The 16,445-nt window shown below is 28.1% G+C and overlaps 1 protein-coding gene across 1 annotated transcript in view; it reads left to right on the plus strand.

The window, feature by feature from the left end:
• The first annotated feature begins 15,305 nt into the window (after window positions 1–15,305).
• Window positions 15,306–16,445, plus strand: part of LOC107883302 — a 1,865-nt gene continuing 725 nt past the window's right edge. Inside the window, exons 1-2 of the mRNA XM_016803027.2 lie at window positions 15,306–16,316; window positions 16,365–16,439. Coding sequence (XP_016658516.1) covers window positions 16,068–16,316; window positions 16,365–16,439 — 324 coding nt within the window. The 5' untranslated portion in view covers window positions 15,306–16,067. The remainder of the gene's footprint in view (window positions 16,317–16,364; window positions 16,440–16,445) is intronic.

The raw sequence follows: 16,445 nt of genomic DNA on the forward strand, positions 1-16,445 counted from the left end.
GGTCAATTCACTCTAATATAAAAACTAACAGCACACAATTGAATCTTCTGAACGAACATTTGCTATAACGTACGTGTGTAAGACGGAGACAACACATGCGGGTGCGACGTCCTCTTAAACAAAATCTAAAACGATTTTTGCGCAAAAATCTTGTTTTTCCATATGTTTTTTATTTTTCCAGATTATTTTGAATAGTATTAGGATTTTTTACTTTTGATCTCTGGAGGTACTAAATAGATCCACTTTGCCTTCTAAAACCACCATCATAGTTCAAAATCGAAGGATTGTAACTGGTACGGTCGACGTCAGAAACAAAAAAACACACGTTGTATAAGACCAATACGTTCATTGCTCCGCTCAAAATCATAAATAATTATATATTCTATTTTTATATTATTTATTTTTGCAGATTTAATCAATTTAAATTAAACATTACTTAATTTCCAATAATTTACCATAAATAAAATATAATATAACATTATAAAAATATCTATTATTATCACTTTCGTATATTAGGTAGTACCTACATAATAAATTAGTTACATTTTTTCTTCTATCTGTTTCACAAAAATTAAAGTCGAAGAACCTCGTCCTCGTCAGCATTTAATTCAATGCCAACGTTGCCAAAATTTCGGTCATACGAAAACACATTGTAATCAGCAACCACTCTGTGTAAAATGCTGCGAATCGCATTTGACTGAAAATTGTCAAAAGTTAATCGACCAACCACCCAAATGTGTTCTCTGTGAAGAACAGCATCCTGCTAGTTACCGCGGATATCCTTTTTATCAAGACATCCAATCCAAACGAAGATCCTCTCTTTCAAAAAAAGCTAAGACTAATCAAAATAATTCAAATTTGAAAACTAATGTACATGAACCCACTGGTAATACCTCTAAATACGAAAGTCAAAATAAAACCAAATAATACACAAAAAACTTATTCCAAAGCCGCTCAAAATCCACAAACTAATAACCAGCCCCAACCGGGCCCAACATAACAATAACGATTCTTTAAATCTAACGAATCAAATTAGCTCATTTATAAGGGAGCTTAAATCTATTATTAACCCTCTAATCACACTACTTACTATAATAATAAACCAAGTTCTCCAAAAAAATGACTAACTCACCCTCTCAAGAAAACCCGCCATGCTGACTAAAGCGTAAATGGTATAGAGAATTATTTAAATTAGTAAAGGAGGTGTCACCATTGTGTTTCTTCCTCAACACGTGATTCATGATATTTTACTCTGTATTTTTTTTTCTCTTACAGATTGTCAATTGTCTTTCTTAATAAAAACAAAAAAAAAAGTTACATTTTTAATGCAAAACGCTGTACGAATAAATTATGTATGATATAAATTATTTACAGTTAAAAACCAATTTTATTTAATATCTTGGTTTTTAAGCCTTTGATTCAAGTTTTTTGTATTTGTATTGATTGTGTATAATTTTCGACTAGTTTTTTGTTACTTACTAATACAACCAAATATGTGTTAATGTGGTTTTTAGAGTACTTGGACACAGGACACATGCAACTTTTTGATCTGATTACACTATTTACACTTGATTTATTGACAAATAAATGTTTGTTCATTTATTATATAATATATTCAATGCTAACGCAGAGTAAATATCAATATCGAGACTATTATATATACACAGGTTCTATTCATCCCAACAAAAAAATCGTAGCAAAGTTATATTTACAAAACTACACGCTTAGCTGTGAATGTTGTCAGGCTTTAGAGAATCATATATGTCATAGGTAAATAATGGCAGATAGGTTATAGGAATTTGAGATACTTAGCAGTCAGTAATCACTAATCAGTAAGTGAAAACTATGCAAATTTGCCGTAAGAATTAAGAAATAGAAAGATTTAGAACAACACTATTATATTACATATCTATTATTTACTTCCAGGTAGAATTTAATTGACTAGAAATTACCACTTTACGTTTTTAATAAAAAAATTAAACATTCTGTGACTACTATAATATATTTTAGAACCTTGGTAGGTATGTAATAATATTATGGTATATTATGAACAGTGATGGGAAAGTTCTTTCTAAAAATGAATTAGTTCAAGTTCAAGTTCAAGACATTAAATATGAACTAGTTCAAATTTTAGTTCATAGTTTTTAGAATGAACTAGTTCAAGTTCTAGTTCATTAGTTTATAGTTTTTAAAATGATCTAAAATTATAAAAGTTACTAAGAAAATAAAATAAAAAAATACGTGGAAATACGTGCGACTGCCGACTATGCGTCGAAACCGGCGATTTTTATTAGTAATTGAAAATAATAATTATAGAGTAGTTATAGAGTGGTTAAAATAATGTTGAGTAATAAACGAAAACAAAATCATAATTAAAATTAATTTTGATTGCGTATACAGATAGTTTTATATTTTCTCCAATCCCCCTGTATTCTATGGAATATAATTTGTATGAACATGTTAGTCTTGGGAATGTTATTTATAACACTTTATTGTATTATATCAAGTTACAAAAGAATTATAATAATATATACCATAAATGGTATACCAACTATTCTTATCGGTGATCGACGGCGTGGCGTTGTGATTTCAGGGCAAAAATAAATATCCAAACTAAAAATAAACAAAATTAAAAACAAATTATATCTTTTTGATTCTTGAGAACAGGCACGTAGCTAAGGGGGGCCAGAGTGTGCCTGGCTCACCCTATTATGTGTCCGGCCGTAGGCCGTCCCACCCAAAATATTCAGAGGGGCCCATTATTATTATACGGTGGCTTTTAATTTTAATGACATTTTTAATATTGTCTAAATATTACACAAATAAAACCAAATATATCGGGTTTTAATTAGAATCTAAAATAAGTTACGTAACTAAATTCAATTCATATACATTTCTGGAATAAAATATGTATATTGTATTACATTTAAATTCTGTTGCTACCAAGAATCGGTAATTTATCTTTATAAGTTATAATATCGTCGATTAATTAGGAAATAATTGCTATTTAAAGCCCAATACTGATACCATACTAGTATACTAGCATGTCATGTTATTCTTATCTTATCTAGACAGTGACTGTTGTATACTTTTATGTCTATTTTTAAAATACTTTTGAGTAAGGGTATTGTCATTTTGTTGATTCATATAGAATTATATTATTATTATGGTCGTCAACTCGTCTATATTAATAGTAATGATATTCTGATAACTACCTCTTTATAATATAAAAAGGTAAGGGGCCCACCCCTACAAGGCACGAGGTAATATATTTAGGTAGGGGGGCCATCTAACATTGGCCGACCTAGTGAATATTTTCCGACTACGTGCCTGCTTGAGAAGGAACCGATCGGCTACAAAACATTCCAAAACGTTATTCTATCGCCTGTTCTATGAAAATTAAATTGTCAATGAACGAAAACAAAACGTTCAAAATCATAATTAATAAGAACTTAGTTCACGTTCAAGTTCATTTTTTAAAAATCGAACTCGTTCATATCAAGTTCACACAATTTGAACGCGTTCTTATGAACTCGTTCTTTCCCAACATTGATTATGAATTTATGATGCAATATTATTCATTAATTATGTTAAAGTTTCCACTGGCATTTCGAACATTGGTGGTAGGTAGTAGGTACCTCGCAAGAATTTCGTTGATTAGCAATTAGCATTGTTCAATTTACTATAGGTAAACCGTTTTAATAAGTACCTGGTATGGCGGTTTATACTAAATATAGTATAGTAACAATACAATTGCTCTAAAATAAACTATATAGTTACCTTTATGTAAATCTACTATACAGATTTGTGTGATAGTATTAGACATAAGTAGGTATTAATGTTCATTAGTTCAAATTTGTACTACGTACAATGCTGTACATATTACACAATATAGGTATTAATATAGCCCATCCGGTTGAGAATTTGTCATTTCATGTGCCTCTCGGCCCCTCCTCTTTTTTACTACAACACTCGTTAGTATTAATAAAAATAAACAAAACAGACTTTTTGATGAGACTATTGACACAACGTTTTATTGTCCTTTAATAATAATAGGTTTTATTATAGGCACTGGCGTTGTTTAATATTACAATATAACATTAATTGTTTCAATTAAGAAAATATACCGATGAACAATGTTGGTAACAAACAAAATAGAAAATTTTTTTTATATTTTTTGAAATTGAATATGTTATTTTATTTTATTTTGTTATTTAATTATGAAATTAGATTTAAAATTACATCGCCATAGTTTCTCTTTGTTTTACACGGTTTTTAACCAATTTTGTAACTAATTGTTGTACTTTTTGTAGTTTTGCCCTCCCCCTCCCTAATTAAGCCCTTGATACGCCGCTGATTAGAAAGCATAGATTTAGCCTTTAGTATACCAAAAATTATAATTTGAATAAATTAATCATTATCAAGGAAAAAACATTATATAACCATATCCGACTTAGAGTTTATGTTATTTTAATTACAATACCTATTAAGTTTGTTTTTTTATTTTTCATTCATAATTCATAATATGTACCTACAATGTACAACTTGTTATCAATTAAATTTTTATAGCACGTACCTATGGCTTAGTCGACGGAATTAAGTAAAGATAAAATAAAATATAATACTTATTTAAAACTGTTTAAACTTTAAAGAAAAATAAAACCCTTAAAGATTTTTTTTCTTTATTTGAGATGAAAACTGGAAATTATGAAATTTTTTTTAATTTGTAAAAATAGGTTTGTAATTTGATTTATACATCTATTATACTGTGGTATAAAGAAGTACTTAAGTGGTTTTTAGTTTGTCACCGATAACCGGGAGAAATTATGATCTAGTACCTGAAACTCAGACGATGAATAATCCTAAGGAACATAGTCGAAAATTTACTACATTGTTGGGGGGGACTCAAGTCTCCCTCCCCATAGGCCATATTGCTTAGTACCACAGAATATAAAAATTAGTATTAATAACTAGATTTGACCGAAATTTGGGGGGTCTATACTCCGGCCCACGAGAGAAGTAACTCGTGTCCCGACCAAATCGCGTCTGAATCTGCGCATCTCCACGTATTTGACATACAGCGAAAGGCACTAAGTGGGGGAATTCCGCCAGTCAGCATGCGCGAAACGGGTTACTTCTCTCGTGGGCCGGAGTATAGCCGTAGAGCTGTTCGATTAATTTTTTTACCACTCGATTATTAATTTCACATTTTATCGATTATTTCGATTTATCGAAAATTAATAATCAAACCAAAATTCGATTTTATAACGACTAATAATTAATCGATCACCAATTTTTTCAATGACTGATTAACCGATTAATTGATTTTTTTTTTTAATGAAGATTAGTGTGTTGGTGTAAAGTAAACACAGACCCACTCAAAATGGAATAGAGTACAAAATTCCCAAAGAGCTAAAAATAGAAGTTCATTCGAACCGTCCAAACATCGATTAATCATCTTGTTGATTCGAAAAATTCGATTAATTGATTAATCGGAAATTCGATTACTTTGATTAATCGAATTTTATGAAAACTGTAAAATAATCGAAGAAAAAAAATAATCGTCGTAATAATCGATTAATCGATATAATCGAACAGCCCTAGGTCTAGGTCCCGTCAAGGCCCCAAGCCACCCTTCCCCATATTGGCGCCCATGCTAATGTAGTAATGTAGGTTACCTTTATAATAATAATAATAATTTGTTTGTTTGCTAGTATGTAGAAATGTACGCAGGTAGAATAGATAAATACAAGAATTGAGTAGCTTTGCTCTATACTGAGGTAATACCTCTTCTTGTAGAGTAAGAATACTTACCAAGATGTAACTTAAAAATAACAAGGAGAAGAAAAAAACAATTAATTAAAGAATATAATAAAAATAACAATTAATAAATAAATATTGATTTGAAGTATACAAATAATTGATGAGAAAAAGAGCTGGTGTAGCATCAATCATTATAATAAATTTGAGTATAAACATCAGTAGGTACCTATACTATCTAGGCCTGCTTGTGTTTTTTTTTAACTTGAATCAATTTTGAATTGCTAGTTACCGTTTTTTAAATATAAATTTGTATTTTTTAATACTATAATTTTACGTTTGATATGTTTTTATTTTGGTTATAACTTTTAGTCCATAAGAAATATACAAATTTTATATTTATATTATATCATCTAACTTTTTGTTTAATTGGTGCAAGTAAGAATGTTAAAATTATTAAAATATTTATACATTTATGTACATTTTATATTATTATAATATGATGTGTTTTACTGTTTTAGTGTTTATTTTATGAAGAGATGGGACAAAAAATATAAAGTTTGCTTTTCAAATCGTTCATTATATCTTGATATGTCGGAGTACCTACCTAACTAGTAACTATACAATGATCCTTCATCGCTACTTTTAAAATCAGTTGTCCATCAACCAGTTATTTAGTACCTACCTATTATTTTTTTTTTATTCAATGTAGCCACGGCAAAACGATTATAGTTATTATTCCTTCACTATTTTTTTCCCATACTTTAAGTATTTGTGCGTATGTGATATGTCATTCTTGTTTATTTTTTCCACAGCTATTATTAATTTTATATTTTCATCTGTTGTTTTCACATTATCTGTGTTTATATTTTGGTTTTTTACGATAATTCAGTTTTTAAATGAGTTATGAGCATTTTTAATTTACGATATAATATTATTTGGGCTTAACTTTCTAAACAATTTACCTATCCTAAAAGACCCACGTACAAACACAGATAATATTCTTATCATCAAGTTTCATAATAAGTCGATTAGGTCTAATTTTTATACTAATGGAGCTAAACGCGTTCTCCGGAGCGTAAATTTGCTATATGTTACGTACTTGTAAAACTAAGACAACAAATGGCGTATACCTAACAAGTAGCATGCAAGGATCAAAAGGGTGAAAATAAATAACAAAACAATTTATACTCCAAACGTATTAAGTAGACCAAAATAACCCGTCAGTTTCATTGCAATCGACATGGCGTGTGTTATTATTAGAGTATTTGGGTTCTCTTATAGAGTGTATACAGAGGGAAAATGAAATGTTTGTTTCTGGCTGTCGATCGCCCTAACCATTATTAACGAGCGAACCTTTTTTTCTCACTTCTACAATATAAATGTATGGCCGTATGGGGAATATCAATGAAAAATTGGTCAGAAGGGGAATATATAATAATGGCGGCAATGTTTCTATGTTCAGCTGAATGCGTGTTATTTTGTGGAAAATCGATCAATTAATGTTCCAAAAACAAACGCTTTTTTTTGTATAAAATTATGTAAACAATCTTATTAGATAATGAGTCAGTCATTAAACAAATATAATTGGATATTTTTATTATAACTTAATGTTTTAGATATTAAAAACTGTTACAGGTTGATTAAAAATCAGAAATTACATTCTTTAAGCATTCTTCAAACATTTTATTTTTATGTTTGGAATTAAAATATATACAGTAACTATCTAATAAGTAATAACTAATAAGCAGTGCTGGATTTAGCGGGGGTGCATTGCACCGGGGCCTCAAGAGACCAAGTTTGTATTAGGGTTAAATCAGGGTTATATCAGGTTAAAGTCCTAAATTTTCTAACTTTCTATAACTTTGTATTATAAAATGAACAAATTTTATTATTTTAAGATGTTACTGACAAGTGACAACCATTTATTTTGGACGGTTTGAATTTCAGATAATACTATTTATCATTTTTATTGTTTGTTTTACATATTTATTTGTATACCTACATAGTATGCATCGTACTATTTATTTAATCTTAGAGGCTCGCGCAGTCGTGCTAGTATCTTGCTGGACAAACCAATAAGATAAAGGTGATTATATTTATTTATTGTTTAATGTAAACGATTATGATTTACAGACCTTGGTGCCTTGGTGCAGTGTTATTGGTTTTGGATATGTTATTTTTTACTTTTGTCAGTTTTATTTTTTGCGTACCTACTCTATTTACTATTATATTAATTTTTCATTTGCTTATTAAAAATATAAATTAGGTACCTAATATAATTTACCTACAGTAGCGAATCCAGACCTCTTCAACAGACTCCTATTTTTAAAGAAATATTTTAAAGTGTGTAATGTTATGCATTATAATTAACTACATAATCTATTTATCTATTTTGGAAACCATTGGGAATGTTATTGGAATGAAAACATTTACAATAATTGCATATTATAATATAATATTATTATTATTGTATTTATGGGTTAGAAGTATTTTTTTAGGAGCCCCCGCCCCAAAATTAAACCCTGGATCCATCACTGTTTACCTACCTACATTATCTTTTATTGAATTTTGAAAAAACATGTCTAACAGTCAATTTAAAAGTGGTTAGTGGTGCATCTAAAAGGCGGAGAAAAATGTTCAAAACAATGAATTAAAAAGTATAAAGGATTGATGAATTATTTTGTATTCAATTAAGGTAATTGTACCTGATTCATATTTGTGTCCTTTCATTTTAGGACAATATAGAGAATATACAGCCATTATCATATTAATGATATTTATTCTTAATTTATATTATACTAGCATACATTAATGATTAATACATCATATCTAAGCGTGGAATAATAGGTATGAATTACAGTGAGTGAATGTATAATTTTATAATATACCTATTAAATTATGGTATTTAAATGTTGTGTTTTTTAGTTTGTTTAATATATCAAGACGACAACACGTATCAAATAAATGGATACGTGTTATGTCAAGCAAATTTTTTTGTAAGGGGCCTCCATTTGGTAGTTGCACCTCGGCCTCCTGAGACATAGATCCAGCACTGCTAATAAGTAATAAATAATAATAAATATATTGTATCTAATAGATATACATTTTTAAAATAAAGCAGCATGTTTTTAAAAACGATTATAAACACTTACTGGAGTTATTGATATAAATATAATAATATAGTATACGAAAATTGTTTTAAAATATACTTATTATTCTTACAATTTAATAAACTATTGTTTGAAAAATATATTTTTGTAATTCTTAACTATACTAATATTTTTTTAAACTAAGGTTTTAAAGTGTGCAAAGCGATTGATAATATAAATGTTTATTAAAATATAGAAGTAAACACTTTTTATATTATACACGTGGTGGAGTTAAGATATTTTAACGAGAATAAAATGAAAAATCGTAATAATTTTAGTATTCGAACTAAATCCGTAGGTAAAACCAAATTACTTATAATATAATATATATTAATATGAATAAAAAAAAACAATAATTGGTTTATCGAGTGTCATACGATTGAGGTTGATGACCGTCATAAAGATGAGACAACCGATAAGCAAACATTTGTATTTTGTTGTGGCACAATATGTGTGTGACACCATTGTTATAAGTTAAAAGTTGATATATTAGTAATCATATTTAGATTCATCGTCAACCATAATATTTTTTTTTAAAACGTGAACTGATCTTTGATAGGAAACATTTCGAGTAAACATCACGATGAAATAATTAAGTTATTATTGATAGTATGCACTATGCAGTCTATGGGTGAATAACCCAAATTCGCGTATTTATGCTTTCTTAACGAGGTTATATTAATTTTATAATTTTCCATTTATTTCTAAAATTATATTTTTCTTCTCCAATTTTATGTAAATAATTTTATTTTTGATAAATTCCGAAGAGCTGATGTATTAATAATTGTTGGTGTATTTAAATTATCGGTATAATATCATATTTTAATAATTATGAATATAAAATAAATACAAATTATTTCTGTAAAATAATATGTTTTTAAAATAAATAATTAGGTACAATACATTTATTATAAGCAAAACAATATGTAATGTATAATTTATTTCTTGGTTAAGTATAATAAATAAGGTAAATATCAATTCAAAAGTTTTGTGTGTCAATGTGGGGGATTGGGGGGGGGGGGTAGCCTTTCTTAATAATATGTTTACAATCTTACGAGTAAAAAGAGAACAAACAAAATTGAAAATAATGTATGCATCAGATATGTATATAATATGTGTATAAGTATATAGCTATATTTTAGAGATACGGTATAAATTACTTCAAGTGTATGATTAAAACATTATAATGTACCTAGGTACGAGAACATTTTTGTGATTTATAGTAACATAATATTTAATATTATTATGAAATATATAAAATATAATGTTATATACATTTAAAATTAATTTTATATAGTTCTATACTTGTTTTAATTGAATATTTCACTTAATACGAATAAATAATACTTATATAACTAATACTAGCTAATTCAGTAATCCGTAGATATCATGAAAACATTATAATAATATATAAGTATGTACCTACCTACCTACCTACTACATCATACTATATAGGTACACCATAAATTATATTATAATATATTTTATAATATTGTATTATAAATAGCTTATAATTAATGTGCATTAATAATTTATTAGTAAATTTGAAGTATAGAAGTTTTAAATATTAAATGTTAAATTCCTTAATACGTATACCAATGTACCTATTTTTATTTTTATTTCAAATTCTGTACCGACCCATAATGAATCACCTCTAATCGTCAAAACTATAATATTGTAGGTTCAAATAAATGGTAAAAACATCGATTAATTAAGACTTAGTAAAAAAACACGTCAAACATTGCAGGTTCGTATGTGATGTTTTGATATTATTTACCATCAGAGTCGTATGTAATATTATTATGTGTTTGATTGAAAATTAAATTGGTTATATTTTGCTTATCAAGGAAAAGTGATGAATTGATACTGCGGAGTATGTGTTGGAAGTCACATTACATTTGTTTATTACACACGTCAGATTAAACATAAATTATAAATATCTGTAATAATAATTTGAAATTATTACTTAAATGTATATAGGTTTTTTAAAATTTATTAAATGAAATATTAAATTATAAATCTTTTGAAAACCAAGCACTGCAATTGTTTTATTGATGAATTCCTCCATCATAGATTTTGGTCATGTACCAAATATAACCATTGCTTTCAAAATTTTCATCAACTTAATATTGGTAAAATACTAAAATGTATATTTCATAATTATTTTTATATAGATGAATAATTTATTTATTTTTAATGTAGGTATATGGATACTATAACATAGTGTGAGCTGTATATGCGTACATGTTCAAAAAAAAAAAATTGGCAGGGCCTGGGGTTGTAGATAAAACCATTGCCTATAATATAGACGCATTTATACTATTAAGTATTAGGTATATCGTACACAAAATAACAGACCGGAGTGCACTGCGAACTTAATCGTTACCTATCATAAACGTTTGTACGAGTATTACCAAATATTATACAATTTAATCATTCAAATTAAATTTAATCCCCTGAAACTTGGTAAACACTATAATAATTATGGTGCTCATCTGGACACCAGGTGTAGGTACAATAATAACAATAAAAACCGTTTACGATGTATTATCATAACATGTGTACGGTGTATCTACAATCTACTGTCTAGTATCTACGTAGTGCGTAGAAGGCCCGGAAACTGAAATATAGTTGCAATAAATAATTATTTTGATTTTACGCGGGAAAATATAATGCGGGCATCTCACATTAATACTGATGCATATACATCCATACACGTGTCGTGATATAAATTTTGTGGCGGAGAAAAAATTCAAGGTCGTGTCAATGTTAGAACCGGGGCGTGTGTACTGCACGACTGCACTACAACTGCAGCGTACACGTGCAAATTAATGATGCACACAAAGCGCATGTGCGTAAAACCAATTTCTCTCTCTTTTTTGTTTTTTTTTAAATTTTAGTGTTCATAATAGTGTGTCGGTGTCTAACGATGATGTTGTTATAATGTATAATTAATTTCTGTTATAATATATTAATATTATTATTATCATTATGTGTGAAATGTCGTTAGTTTTGAAATTAACACGCTGACACTAATATTATTATTTTACAATTATAGGCACTATATATTCGTGTTATATGTACCAGGTACCTACATACTTCCCGTCATACGTATTAAAAATACGATTATGTTATGAGAAAATAAAAAAAAACAGTGGCAGTAGGTAATTGCATTACACACACACACACACACACACACACACACTCACGGTCGTTTCGCAATCTGTGGCTGGACGGGGCGGTATCCGCACGTTGGTACGCGAGAAACTGTTTATAAGCTCAATGTAGACCGTTCTTGGACACACACCATTTTTACGAATTACTGGCTATACCCGTATTTAGGCTATGGGCACTACCAAGTACCAACCAATCGTATTGCATGTGTTCTGTTGATTCACCAAGAATGATCATCCATGTTTTTCTTTTAAAAGATAATGCATTTACCTATTCAAATTTTGAATTTTAAGAATACTTAAGTATCATCTTTTCAATTATTTAGATTTTTTTTTCATTTAATTTATCATTCCATTTAAGGAGTGTCAGTAATCAGTATGTCTGCAGTATGTCAGGTGACGATACCAACGACCCTTGTTTTAAATGAAAAGCAAGCAACCTTTTTTACTGTAAATTGTTACAGATAATTTTTTTCATTGAAAATGTTGAAGCACCTATCAACATTTGTACGAGTAGTTTCCAATATATTACAATTTAAATACTAGGATAATAGTCCTTGAAAAATGATAACTTAAATAATAATGTAGTGCTTAAATTGATTTAATTGTTTTATGCTGGGTTTCACAAACAATAACCAAAACATTTTATGAATCAATAGTGAGCTAATAGTCCCTTAAACAAAATTTAGTGGCCCAGATTGGTCCATTTAATTTTAGTAAACCATTAAATTAATCAATTTTTTATGCGATACAGCATTAGCTTCTAAAAATGAAGTAAAAATAATTAATGAATCACTGGCTACTTGTACTACTCTACGTACTAGCCCATACATAAACATTATGTATGGCATCGAATATTTATAAGACAAATAAAGTTATTATTGCAACACTTTTATTTTGAACTAAAAATAATGTGTATTTCACTATTTACCTGCAAATTCATTATCATAAATTAATTTTCTAACAATACTGGTGCGAAAGCATTCATTATATGACTAGGACACTAGGTATTTGATTTCAAAATTAATTTAATTTACAATCGTAACACATTATCTTATTTTCAATGATATCTTGGAGGCTAAATCTAATAATACATATTATCATATATTCATATACATTTATAATTAAACTCATTTTTACTTTGTACATAACAACTAATATGAACTAATTATCACACGTACAGAAAATAAAATATACATAGGTAGTAGAAACATGTTTTTTTATTTTTTAACTGGGCTCAATTACAAATATTTATTAAAATGTTTCAAATGTAAATAACTTAGATTTTTAAGATATTCAAGAAATTTTTCTAGAATTACAATCACTCATAATCATTTTAATCAATTACTAAACAGACTTGTTATTCGACTTTAATTTATTAATTTACTTAGGTATACGAATTAAAACGTTAAACATAAGAATATTAAACTCGTCGACATTGCAAATAATAGCAACTATTTATGTACTAATATTATTTAGTAATAATAATGATACTAAATATTATATTCAATCATTGTTATATAATCTCTTTAAAAGTTAAAAAAAACAAAACTAACAGTTAGTTGATTTGTTCTGCTTCTATTTTAATGCAGCGCCCACGACAGCATTATAGTTGGATATTGTGTTAGGTATCTATGACCTATCAGTACTTTACCAGTGTGAATTCTAATATAATAATATACACTTGATACTTAAATAGTATTTAAATAGTTAATTAATGAATAGACAATCAATTTTCAAATATAATATACCCGACATAAGGATTTCCTTATTTAATGTAAGATACCGACATTCTTCATTTAATTTCTATGAAATATTCCAATGCTACTTAAATTATGTAGATTTAGGCGATGTGATGTTCCACAATATTAAAATTGTAGACTACCTATTGTAAACGGAATATCATGAAGTCCTAAACATCAATTACAATCCAAGAACATTGAAACTATATGTTTATGTTCCATTTTTTATCTCATACATATTATAGTTTCTATATTATAATATTATTTATATGCATTTAAAATATAGTTTTAATACAAATTAATAATAGCATTTATCAATTGGTAATTTTACTTTGGAGCAAGAATATAATATTATAGATGAAATAAATGTTTTATGGGACGTTATTTTGCGACGAAGATATAATATTATTCACACAAGAGAAACCTATATACTTTTTTATCCGAGCAATTATTCTTGTAATATTGATAGTATACGTCCAAGGCATACGACATTTATTTTGTATGTAATTTGAACCATTATATTATTTATCGTTTCGCAGCCTCCTTTGTTACTTGTTATCATAAACGACAACCCATGACTTTATTTCAATGAGAAGCTGAAGGTGACCGGAATGAATCTTTAATAAGTAAGAAATTAATAGAAAAATAATATTATAATATATTGGAGTGAAAACACGAAGTATTTGTAAACGAATCATATTAAAATTGTAAGACTCTGATCGATCGAAGGCTACGAGGCCTATTAAAACAATGATAAAGTGGAAAAGTGTTAGGTATATGCGTCAGTTATATGGAATAAAATATTACCAAAGTAAAAATATTATAGTGACAGTAGCATAAGCCTTGGATTCAAATTAGTGAACGCGTAGAAAATGCGAATATCTTTAAACGCTAGTTGTTTTATTTTTATCAGTGATTTTAAGGACAAGTCGCCTACGCTTGTGGTGTCGGCGACCGGCTCGAGGCTAAGTTCGTGCTCATATTATAGGTATCTATACGATTAAGTCTTTGGAGATAATCTATTACTTATGTAATATGTTTCATTTTCTCTTTTATTTACTCGACAAATATACCCTAATCAGACGAAATCGGAAATTGTACTATTAATTCTATGATAAATACCTATTTTAATAGTTTTATACATGGTTTCAATATTTATCAAAATTTAAAAAATATTTAAATATATTTATTGATATACTTATCATACTTATAATAAGTTATCCACTTATACTACTATAGTGGTGAAGTGGACATTTACACGTAGTTTGATAATCTTTATTTTCTAACATTTAAATAAAAAATAATTTTAAGTTATAACAGATCAGATTTTTCATACTAGTCTAATAAAATAAAATACCAATATAGCATCATAACTAAAAGAAGAAAATGTACATCATAAAAATAGGTAATACATAATGTAAAAATAACGAAAAATAATAAAAAAACATTATGATGATGCTATATATTATCTTAAGGTTCTTAAACAATAAACATTCAATAAGTTTACCTGCATGAATAACTTTAAGTAGGTACCTTTAAAATTGTACTTTACGAACTAAAGTGTAATTCAAGGTAGTAGTCGGAATCATGTTAAAAACTCTAACCACGCCGAGTAGAACAATAAATTCACGTCGGTCCCAATTTTCGGGTCCTGTTGCCAATTAAAATGATTAACAATCCACGTTACACTAACCAATGATAAATAGCCTCGGGGAAACACGATGTATGTGGCGGCAATTCATCTTCACTGCTGGATCCAAATTATTTGCCTTAAAGTTATTTGTAAATTAGGTACTTTGAATAACTTTTGATTAAAATCGTTTTAGCGAAATTGCACGGTGGACAAATCCACTGACGATATCATATATTGCGGTGCGAGTCATTTGGTCGAAGGCCATTTGGTCGAAGGTTTAGTGATCGAAAAAAATCGATCGAAATGTCATGTGATCGAATCTTTTTTTGGTCGAAAAACAGATAATCGAATATTTTATTAATATAGTCGAAATATTTTGTGGTCGAAGTAAAGATAATGATTATCTTTTCGCTTACTTTATCTAGTATTTTTATAGATGTACCTATAGCCCATATGAAGGTATATCGTATAGTAGGTACTTAGTGTGTAACGACTGTTCAACGTGTACGGCGTACCTACCAATAGTGTTTATCATCTGTTCAATATACTTTGGTATTTTATACATATTTTTGCAACAACAGTTAATTTTTTTTTATTATTTATAAATATGAATATTGATATTGTACCTAGCATCCATGGAGGAATATTATTAAGTATAAATAATTTCATATATAAAAAAAACAAAGATTTATTACGTAAAACTGACGGCAAACACGTATTTTATTGGATTTGTGTTAATAAATGTGATGCAAAAATTCGAACTGTGGAGACAAATGAAAAAAAACATGAACTAGATAAAAATTCAACGTTTTTTCCGGATCAACACTGTCATGCTCCCGATCCTATAGGCTTGGAAGTAAGAAAAATGAATGCAAAAAATTCAATCAAAGATAAACCATTACAGATCTATCAGAAATCTATTAACGAGTGTACGACAATTGTTGCTTCCCATGTGAGTAAGAATTCAGTTCAACAATTAGTAAAA

Source organism: Acyrthosiphon pisum, chromosome A2 (genome assembly GCF_005508785.2).
Source record: "Acyrthosiphon pisum isolate AL4f chromosome A2, pea_aphid_22Mar2018_4r6ur, whole genome shotgun sequence".
In the NCBI taxonomy this organism is placed as follows: Eukaryota; Metazoa; Arthropoda; class Insecta; order Hemiptera; family Aphididae; genus Acyrthosiphon; species Acyrthosiphon pisum.